The sequence below is a fragment of the Melitaea cinxia genome, chromosome 20, assembly GCF_905220565.1.
Source record: "Melitaea cinxia chromosome 20, ilMelCinx1.1, whole genome shotgun sequence".
NCBI classification, from domain to species: domain Eukaryota; kingdom Metazoa; phylum Arthropoda; class Insecta; order Lepidoptera; family Nymphalidae; genus Melitaea; species Melitaea cinxia.
This window is the reverse complement of record NC_059413.1, coordinates 12416737-12427701: the sequence shown is the minus strand read 5'-3', so window position 1 is coordinate 12427701 and position 10965 is coordinate 12416737. Positions and strand designations below refer to the sequence as shown.

The 10965-nt window shown below is 33.1% G+C and overlaps 1 protein-coding gene across 1 annotated transcript; it reads left to right on the top strand.

Annotated features, from left to right (window-relative positions):
• The first annotated feature begins 6166 nt into the window (after window positions 1-6166).
• LOC123663486 (trichoplein keratin filament-binding protein-like) lies at window positions 6167-10660 on the top strand. Its single transcript, XM_045598161.1, has 5 exons — window positions 6167-6246; window positions 7144-7363; window positions 7779-7970; window positions 8474-8653; window positions 9628-10660. Exons 1-5 carry the CDS (start codon window positions 6167-6169, stop codon window positions 9850-9852), a joined length of 897 nt encoding a protein of 298 aa, XP_045454117.1. The 3' UTR covers window positions 9853-10660.
• The last annotated feature ends 305 nt before the right edge of the window (window positions 10661-10965 follow it).

Genomic DNA, 10965 nt, shown 5'->3' with positions numbered 1-10965 from the left:
TTTTTAAAGTAAAGCTTCTTTACACACGCTTAACTGGGGAGTAAGCTGGTGAATGAATGACGAGAGCGTTACGAAAACTTTGATCAGAGTGTCTAGTGCGAGTTTTATTCACAGAAACATGACAGAAACGCGTTTATACGTGAAAATTATTTTGTATGGGAATTTAAACAGTGCAGCCTTGACGATAAAGAATAGTATACGATACAATCGATACAGAGTCATCTAGCGGTAAGCGCGAGAACTAGATTGAAATCCCGAATTTCCCATACAAAATGAAGTTAAAGTTTACGCCCGTTATTGCGAGACGGATTAAACAAAACTCGCACTAGGCACTCGGGTCAGGCGAACGGAGCAAGAGAGAGAGCGAAGCACACATTTTCTTTCTCTCTTTCTCTCATAGCCAGCTACGTCTCGTATATCTAAGACACAGTGCAGGCCTATTTTGCAGAAGTTTTACTTCAGTCGTGTGGTCTAAAGCACAGTTGTTTTTATTAAATATCAAAGTAATCTTTGTTAAAGAGTAAACTACAATCTCGTGTCACACACTGACACACGCTTTTTAATATTTATCGTGATTACAAAATCTTATACACTGACAAGGAAGTACATAGGATTACTGCGGCTAGTGACCTTTGTTGCAGTTTGTTGACTAATGATAATATTTTACGACGTAAGCTAATAAAAATTGGGTAGGAACCGATATAATTATACATTGATCGTAATGTTATCAAGTAGTCTAAGGGTTAACAATCTAAATACGAAATTAAAAATTTAAAAATTAGTCCTTAATCACTTATTTACCTATCTAGCTTTACTAGCCGGTGACAGGACTGTAGATTTGTAGTTCTAATCGCCTGTGGTATTATAATGCATGTTGCATTTTAGTGCTCGTGTATGCTAATTTTAAATATATCATCATTACAGCCTATACAGTCCACTGCTGGACATAGGCCTCCACAAGTTTACGCCAAAAATAACGTGAACTCATGTGTTTTGCCCATAGTCACCACGCTGGGCAGGCGGGTTGGTGACCGCAGTACTTTTATTATTTATTTTAAATATATAAAATCACATAATTAAACAAATCACTGATGAAATTTAAATAGGCAAGCTTGTAATACTTAAATGTCGAATGTTTTTACTACAGTTGTTCTTCCTCCACTTCTAAATGTAATAATCCATCGTTAATTGGTTAAGAGCGACCCCAAGTGAACATATATTTATTTGCTACTTTGCGACTTAGCCTAACAAGTCCGTTTTTCACAGAACTTCAAGGGCTTTGCAAAAATAAAGTTTTAGTTGTAGTTCTTGATAGCATTATGTACCTGCAGTACTCTTACTTTATCTTCTTTAAGAAAATTCAAGTGAGAGAAACAACACTATATCTATTTTATCTTGGAAAAATATGACTGCATAAAAATGGAAACGATGTGGAGATCTGAGATTATAGTTAGAGGTTTTAGGCTCCGGCCGCACACTGTTAAAAATTGGTAAAACAGCCTTAGAGTTCAACGTGCATGCTTAGAAGATTGATATTGCAGTCTTTCTGTAATCCACGTATCATACGAATAAAGATAAAAAAGATACACGCTGATAAAAAATCCAGGACAAAAATATTTGTCCTTTTTCATACTCTTTGTACTCGAAACTGTATTACAAGCTCATTTTTTTTTTCATACCAAAACAGTTATAGCAGTAAGTCAGCTATAAATAACTTCAAATCGTTGTCACACTTTATCAATGAATCCTTGACATTTTTCGCAATCAAAACGCGATTGCTGCGAAACTGCACTTGTTTAATTTGATAAATTAGCCATACATTTAATGTTATATGAACGAATTAGTAGTATATCCCTAAATTTTATTGTCTTTATGCCCATTTTATATCAATTGAAGTCAAACCAGGCCAAACAAGAGTAAACTATATTGTTGTCTCCTAATGGGCGTTTTTTTATTCTTGTCATCCGTTTCCTTTTTCTTATGCTAACTACGTAGTTATGTCCAAGATCCCCAGATCCGTAATATCTGAAACTGGTTTTGCTATGAAAGGTGAATTACAGATGTTAAATTGTTGATTGAGTTATATATCAATATATGACGCAACAGTTTTCTCGGAAACCATTTCTTTTCGCGAGATATTTCATCATTTATTTACATGAAATGTTGTTTTAAATATAATTGGATTTCTCCTCAAAAAACGACATTTATATACGGATTATTAGTGAAAACTCAAAAGCGACTTATAACACACTCATATTAAAAGACAATCAAATGACACGCACTATCTTAGGAATGCAAAATCAATCATCAAAATAGGTATACCCAAGTAAAAAGTAATGAGGAACCACACATAAAAAATAAAAACCAACGGGAACCTCCTCTTTTTTTCAAATTGCTTTTAATTCTAAAAATACAACAATAACACAGCCGAATTGTCAGTATGAGCAGACAAAACCGAAGCTCGTTACTAGTTGACATATATATTATCGTCGAGTAAATGCGACGCCTATTTCTCTTATCTCACATCCAACTGATAGCATGCATAGTTTACAAAATAACGTAGGTATAGGACGGTGTTTATAGAAAACGGTACATTTGTTTTCTGTCTTTATAAATGTTATCGATCGCTTTTAACGCACAGGTGCTTATGAATATTCACTTTTTATGGCTGATTCTGAATAAATAACAGATTTACGTGTACAAATATAAGCTTAAACCTATGATTTTGGAACAGATAGAGAGATCATTTTTGTATTTCTTCTCTTGAAGGTTGGGCTAACCTAACCTAGTTTTATAGTTATTTGATTGTACCAAAAATGAAAAAAATGTTACTTCAATTAGTTATCTATTTGACTGACTCATAGGGCCAGGATAAAAATTAATTAGAAATTCCGTTCGAAATATTAAATTCATAAAAGTGTTTCAAAATAGAAAGCAATCAAGAACGTGTTTGACCATTTCGTAAAAGTTAACATTAACAAATAATTAATTAGGTATACGAAAATAATACAACCTGAAAAACAATAATATCCTCTGTTCAAAAATAAACTAAAAACAAATTCCATATTCATAACAGTATACTCTGAAAAAGACTGTTTTTTTTTTTATAAAACATCGTTGGTGTACAACAAAAACAAGTAAAAACTTACTTGACAAATTTGTATTTATTAATATAGTTTTAAACGATAATTAAAAATAAAACATAACAATGTGGGTCAATAGCGCTGTTATTATTTTTATCGTCCAAGGCCTATTGGCAATTATAAGCAATTTTAGATAACAATCCTACGTGAATACAGTATTCATTAATAGTCTGGTATTCTGAAAATCTGGGTCCGCTAAATTAAGGAGTAATTGTATACGTGAATCTTTGTGATAAACTTACTATCTAGTACTTACGTATTTAGTTGAACTTATTCTTCTGACTCGGTGCATAGGCTTTTTCTGCGTACGTCGATACTTGTTAGCGTCTGATGTCGCGGTGGTCGGAATATGCGATTGTGGACGGATTTTTTCTTCTAACAAGAAACAATCGGTCACGGAACCCCGTCTCGCCGAATTAGGGCTGAGACTCCCGCGCTTCACTTGCAAAATTTTCGATAATTCAGCTTTGAAATTTTCACTCACTTCGTTGACCTTCGCCACCTGCAATACTTTCGGCGAAGGTAACGTAACAAACGAATTACTTTTTCTCTTCTCTTTAACCGGCAAATCCTTCGTTGTTTTTGTATACGGTTCACAATCACTCATATAATTTTCACTAAACATATCCACTGCCTTATTAAATTCGTCTAACAAATCTTGGACGGACTCTGTCTTCAACATATTTAAGGTTAAACCACTCGATACAGAAGTAGACGTAGATTTAATAGAATTGTGATCCAAGTCCTGTATTTCTTTGATACTCTTAAGACATATGTTTTGTGCCTTGTCGTAGTAAACATCAGCTATGTATTCTAAACTGTCCACTGATGTTGTGTCGTCCAAAGTATCAGAGCTCCCATACGCATACGATAGTGTATTCTTTGTTAGTTTTGGCCTTACTTTATTACCTTCATCTTCTTCTATAGCTCTCGGTAAGAATTCAAAACTTTTGCTACGTTTGTATATTGGTTTATGGGATTTCTCTCTCTTTTCCGTAAGTTCCTTGTTTCTAAAGAACCAAAAACGCTTGCTTGATTTGTGAGCGTGATCCGAAGTTCCATTGGCTTCCGTTGTGGGTGGTAAGGGAAGAGGAGCGGTTTCATGCGTGCTCTTTCCTTCTTCTATCGTTTTCCACTTTGTCTTTTCCATTTTGTCTTTCCCAAAAAAGCCTTTTCGAAGTTTGTCCCGGAAACTAAATGTTTTCTTCAATGGTGATACTTCATCATCTGAAGGTATTTTCTCTGAAGTCGGAGTTGGTGTGTCGGGAATAACGGGCAAGCAAGATGATAAGAAACCAGATGGCTTCAAGACTGCAAGTTCATCGGAATTCCCTCTAACCGGTACAGGCTTCAGTCGTTCAGGTAGATCACCAAGTAGACCACGTTCTATTAGTTGTAAACTTTCAGCATTAAGTTTTCTCAGCACGTCAGGCCTTCTTATACCAACTTTTTTATCTTTATCCATGACTTACACGTCATAACGAATCCGTGGTACGTTTTCAACTGCCCTATCGCATGATGCGATATCTACTAACTGATAAGCTTTGATAACGTTCTCTCTTCAAGTTTGTTTCCATTTTTATTAAGACATACCTACTTCACATTTATCTTATATTAACAGAAATAATACAATGCATATTATAGAATAGAAATGGTCTATTTATTTATTTTTCCAAAAACATATTATGCTTACGTAATGAAGAGTCGTATTATGAGTAATAATTGTGTTTGCTCGCAGATGAAATAATCGACTTCAATTACATCGACAAGTAATACAACGTAAGTAGACGAACAAAATTAACAAATGCACAGGTGTCCATACGATTTCTCTGGGATTCCATCATCAAATCCTGGTTTGTTAACATGTCATGTTAGGATGTAGATCCAATTACAGGCAAACACAGCTTCCTCATTTTAAGTCAAAATAACGAAGGCGAGAGAATAATTAAAGGTTAAGTTAAGAGAATAATTTTTTAGGTTAAGTTACGAGCTTTAAAATGTTTGACTAATTTTCTATATGCACCAAACCTACTGTGAAATATTTTTATCTTTGTTTTTTGATAAAAAACGTTACGATCCCGACAGATTCTCGGCAACAAGCTATTGAAGCCCAAGTTGGTTCTATATCCTTTGACATAAAATGGCTAACAGTTAACAATCCTAGAGTTACGCCTTGGAAGAATAAAACCAATCCGAGTCAACAGTCGTGGACAGTCCAATAGGCCTCTAGAAATCTTGTACAACAAGATTTGGTCAGCAATCCAACGACGATCGATCAATGCGGTGATGTTGAAGTATTTTAACCGGTCCTCATAGGAACGCAATTCTCTTGATTTGCCTTAGAGAAACGCAAGGTAGAAAAGAAATCTCTTCTGTATACGCTCTATTCGACCAATATGACCAATGGTAGTGCGGGTTCCAAACACTAGAACAATATTCTAAAATGGAACAAACTAGGGCATTATAGGTTCATTTTAGAGCAAATATATTTTTAAAGTCCTTACAGTTTCTCCATATGAACCCTAGCATCTTAAAGGATCTGGAGGAGGACTATACAATCAATGTGAGCAGTGAATCAAAGTGACCGTATATATATGTATATATGATCGAATTGAGTAACCACCTCCTTTTTTGAAGTCGGTTAAAAACAAAATTGTATGTCATTTTAACGCATTCAAGACGATGAAACAAAATAAAAACAAAGAAAAACTATGTTGACGTATTATAACGCTATCTTTGACAACCAGAATTAAATCAATAACGCCATAGAAACATTCAAATAAATCGTTCTGACTGTTTTAAATGCTAAAGTGTCACAATGTAGTGTCGTTTTAAATTTTCCTATGTATTATTTATAATTTTAATTATCGTAACTAGTTAATTAGATTTTTATAAAATGCGAGCTCTCTGTGGAATTGAAAGAGAAATCGAGTGTTACGCCTAACGCATACCAAATCAGACAGAACGGCAATTAAACAGTTCCCACAATTGTATGTAGCTCGCGGAGGCGGTAGTCAGATATAATGGTGTTATGTTATAAAATAATAACAGATTCGCCGAAGCGGTCGCGATCCGTGTCGCCGAGGAAATCTCCCATTGGAAGGTTATCTAGCGGTAAGAGGCTTTATCATAATGTATTTTGTTACATAAATCATATAATGTATCGACACCTGATATAAAGAACATTGTAACTAATGAAACAATGTTTTCTAACTATAAGTACAATCAAAGTACTGACTGGGAAAAAAGGTACCCTTCAATCTGGCAACCGTATTTATACGACCACTAGAACAATTTTTATATGAAAAATAATTTAATGTTTTTAAACCAAAATTATCATATTCTTAATCATTATAAAGTTACAATAACAGTGTTCTGTTTGATGTATGACAACGTGGTCAAGTTCATGCTACAGAATGCAAAAATTAATAGTAAAACAATTTACTTCATTACGGATGCGGCTTTATTTAATATCACTTGGCAACTTTTTAAATGTAACAAAATTGTAAAATGTTTTCCTAAAAACATAAGTAATTGGAGGTACAATGTTCTTAATGTCAGGTGTTGATATAATTTAGCGAAAACTATGTAACATTGCCTAAAATATACAATGCTATTATTTACAATCTACTTGTAAAATCTTTAAAAATGCTTTTTGCATTAAAAACTTTTTACAGAAACCTTCTATATATTTCTAACGGTTATAAATAATAGTTTAAATACCATTTATGATACCAAGTTAATAACAGTTTTATATCACGCAATAACGTTTGAATATTTTTTGCTATTTTCTTTAATTAGGCGCTTTATTATTTTTTTAGCACCTTCATAATTTAATTTTTATATATTATTCATTTTAGATGATAAAAATGCCGTGTTATAATCGTAAATTAAAAGTACCAAAAGTTCCGGCATATACTACAATAATTTTATTTTACAAGAAAAAATCAAATATGTCATTATTAAGTATAATTAATAAATATGAAATAATCTAGGCAAGGAATAAGAATACTATTTTTTTAAATCATAATCTAATTATAGAACTAATCAGCTCGATCGATTATGAAACGAATAAGGGAGATGTGTGGGATTCGATTCCCGAACGCGACTGGAAGCTGTTGGCGGCTTTAGCAAAAAAGAGAGATGAACAAGAGGAAAGAGAGAAACTCGCGGAACAGTTTCAGAAGATGTGGCTCAAGGAGAAGGAAGAACGAGAAATGGTTAGCATATTTTGTCAATATATATTATTTTAAAACTATAATTTAATGTTTAATATTTATATATGGGTTTGATCCCCGCACATGATAAACATTTGTACTGGCCATAACGGTGTTTGTAATCCTTGTGGGTCTCCCCACCGTGCCTCGGAGAGCACGTTAAGCCGTCGGTCCCGGTTGTTATCATGTACACCTGATAGCGTTCGTTACTCATAATACGGAATATATCCGCCAACCTCCATTGGAGCAGCGTGGCTGATTAAGCTCTGATCCTTCTCCTACATGGAGAAAGAAGCCTATGCCTAGCAGTGGGATATTACAGACTGAAGCTAGCGATTTATAAACTTTAATATTTGCCAATATAGCTATTTAGACTTTGTCATTATTTCTGTCAATCCTACTAACTTCTAATCTCCAGGCAGAAGCGGAAACATCAGAACAATACAAACGTTATTTACACCAGAAGAGAACAGAAGAGAAGTACCACAACGAATACAGACGCCTGCAGAGAATGGCTGAGCAACAATTTAAAACAGGACAATTGTTGAGTTGTATTCAGTATAAGGAACGTAGAAGTGCGGATTTATTAGCGTGGAGAGACGATCAGAAGGTACTCCTAAGCAGATTTACCAATAATTTACACTTAAAGTAGGTAGTTACTTTTTGCAGATATTTGCAGGTGACACATACACATTCTTTGATGCTGATCTCATTATTAAAGAGTTTGTAAGTTTTAACCAATTAGAACCGCAAGGGTGCTAAAGCCAAAGAAGAAGAAGAACCAATTAGAAAAATATATTTACTTTTGGTGTAGCAACTCAGTAATTCAACAATTCAATTGCTATGTAATTCAAATTATTCTGAAAATGAGTAATATACTCTTATTCTTAGATTACATGTACCTATTTAGATGATGGTAACTGATTTTCTTGTGATTTTCCCTTAAAAAAGAGTATAGGTAGATATCTTAAGTTCAGTAAGTTGCCGTTGGAAATATTCCATGGAGCTGTTGAAATGCACAAGTAATGCAACGGCTACCTTTTAATATCATAACATCAGGTTGTTAACCTTAGCTTGATTATGAGCGTGATATTTCAATAAAAAAAATTCCAGGTAAGTGAGATAATAGGCAAAGCGATGGAGGAACAGACCCGCGCACATCTAGCAGCAGAACGAAGATACAGGAGGATGAACGCAGATGAATGGAAACACCAGGTAGAACTGGTATACACGCTCAAGAAATCTGATGATGCAAGTAAACGACGAAACGCCTTGCTGCGTGACGTTTCACAGGTATGTAGTTCCAGTTTATTATTTTAAAGTTATGATTGTTTGATTTATATTAGTATTTTAAGTTATGATTTTAATTTTGATTTTGATATTGATTTTGATTTTAAATTTTAATTTTGATTTAATTTTGGTTTTAATTTTAATTTTTAATTTTGATTTTGAATTTATTCTAAATATTAAAATGTAATTATTTTAAAGTTTGTAATTGTACTAACACTTTATAAAAAAATATTTTGTTACTGACACTATATAATATTTATGCTTTACAGTTATGTTTATTAAAAACCTTTATTAATCGAAAAATGTAGACCCAATACCCTAAGAAATATTCAAAACTCAAAAAAATTTGTTCTACCGAATACTAGAAATTTTTACGGAGCTAGAATGTTTAACACCATTATACCCATTTGTCAATCAACTTCCCGAAGACCTACAAGAGTTATACCTGGACAAACGAAAATATAGAAGATCACTAAAAGAACATTTATTGAAATCTTTAAGCGTCTAATAGTCACAAAATTTTGGTATTTACCTTAGTTTAGATTTAATTTCTATAATATGATACGGTACGGTATAGATATTATATGATAATATGATATGCGACGCGGCGGCTTGTCCGGATAAGCTCTTGTGAGTTTTCGTGGCAGGCTTATGTATAAGTGTTAAGTATGTGTTTTTTGTAATTATGAACAAATAAAAAAAAAATATGGGCTAGTCGCGAAATAAAGATTTTTATTATTGTTTTTATAATTATGTAAAACGAGATATTTGGCATATTTGTTGGTCATTATTTTGACTTTTTCAAGTTATTAACTAGTTTATTACCAGGAGCGAGGAAATATTAACTAACGTAGATTTATCCTATAATAGTTATTACATTAAATAAAAAAATGACACAGATCTTATTTACTTCAAGGTTTTATGTATATTTTATTGGGTAACGACCCAAAATATCATTTTTAAATTTTATATTACAGCGACGAGCCATTACAAACGCACTTAGTTCGTGGGAAACATCGCTAATACGTCAAGAGGTAGCCGCTATGGAAGCCGCAAGACGTGCGCACATAATAGCACATTGCGCACTAAAAGATGCCAAGAACGTGCGCTTGACAAGAGCTAGAGAGAATAAACTACGACGCGCTAGAAAACTTGCCGCTTTAACTGCACAGATGAGAGAGGCTGTGAGAAGTGGAAGATGAAGTAGTAATTGACGTGTAAATTCGTTAGATATTATTAAGATAATGTGAAGCGCACCAAAAAACATGTAATGTATGTACAAAAAATATTTTTAAACATGTGAAAGTCATATACTTTGAGCAGTAAAAATCGCGACACATATAACACACACTGTCGCATATTCCGCACTAAAAGATACCAGGAATGTGCGCTTGATGCTATACTTAATAATAAACTAGCGCACGAAAACTTACTTTTATAACTATCCAAAAAAATTTTTTGAACAGCTACAGTCAAATAACGATAATTGAAGTCCATAACAAGTAAAGTTTATTACAAAAGTCAAAGAAGAAAAAAAAATTTGGTTATGATAACATGTATTCATGTATATTTTTAATAAAGTGTAACGAACTAATTTGTTATTTTGTTGCAATGTCTCTCAAAAGCTTTGACAATTTGGATATAAGCTGTACAGAAACGAAAACAATTGTAACCTTTTTCATCAGTTTTGAAAGATTAAGGTCAAAATCTAAGCTCCATTTTTCGGACAATCTGATTTATCATGCACTAGTTTGTAAGTCGTAACTAACTAGCGAATACTAGATACAATGTGTGGTGTACACATAACAAAAAATAAAAAATAAAACAATGTTGCCATCGTATAAAATAAATAAAGATTGTTGCATAAATGATACCTTTGAAACTCGTACATCATCTACCTCTTATGTTAAGAAATTAAAAAAAACAGTATTGTATGGAACAATTGTTATTAAGTTATTCGTATGATTTTTTCGTTAATCTAAATAAAAAAATTTTCAGGTTTTTTATTTTATAAAAAAGAGGCTAGTAAACTTTTATGCTGGCAACGTTACATATACTAATTACATTATTATAAATTAAAATTAGCCTTTGGTTAAGTTTACTTAAAAATAACCTATAGTGAAAAAAAATATAACTTGTAAAAACCAAGTGTGCTTTAGACAACACGACTGAAGTAAAACTTGTTTAGCAATAGGCCTGAACAATAGGCTTGCACTGTGTGTTAGATATACGAAACGTAACTGGCTTTGAGAGAAAGAGAGAAATAAAATGTGTGCTCGCACATCTCCCTTTTGCTCCGTTCGCCTCACTCGATC

Bases quoted from the DNA above. Each gene is read 5' to 3' on its own strand.
- LOC123663486 (XM_045598161.1), top strand. From the start codon at position 6,167: ATGGTGTTATGTTATAAAATAATAACAGATTCGCCGAAGCGGTCGCGA. The intron at 7,364-7,778 runs GTTAGCATATTT...TCTAATCTCCAG, and splicing joins AGAAGGAAGAACGAGAAATG to GCAGAAGCGGAAACATCAGA. The intron at 8,654-9,627 runs GTATGTAGTTCC...TTTATATTACAG, and splicing joins TGCTGCGTGACGTTTCACAG to CGACGAGCCATTACAAACGC.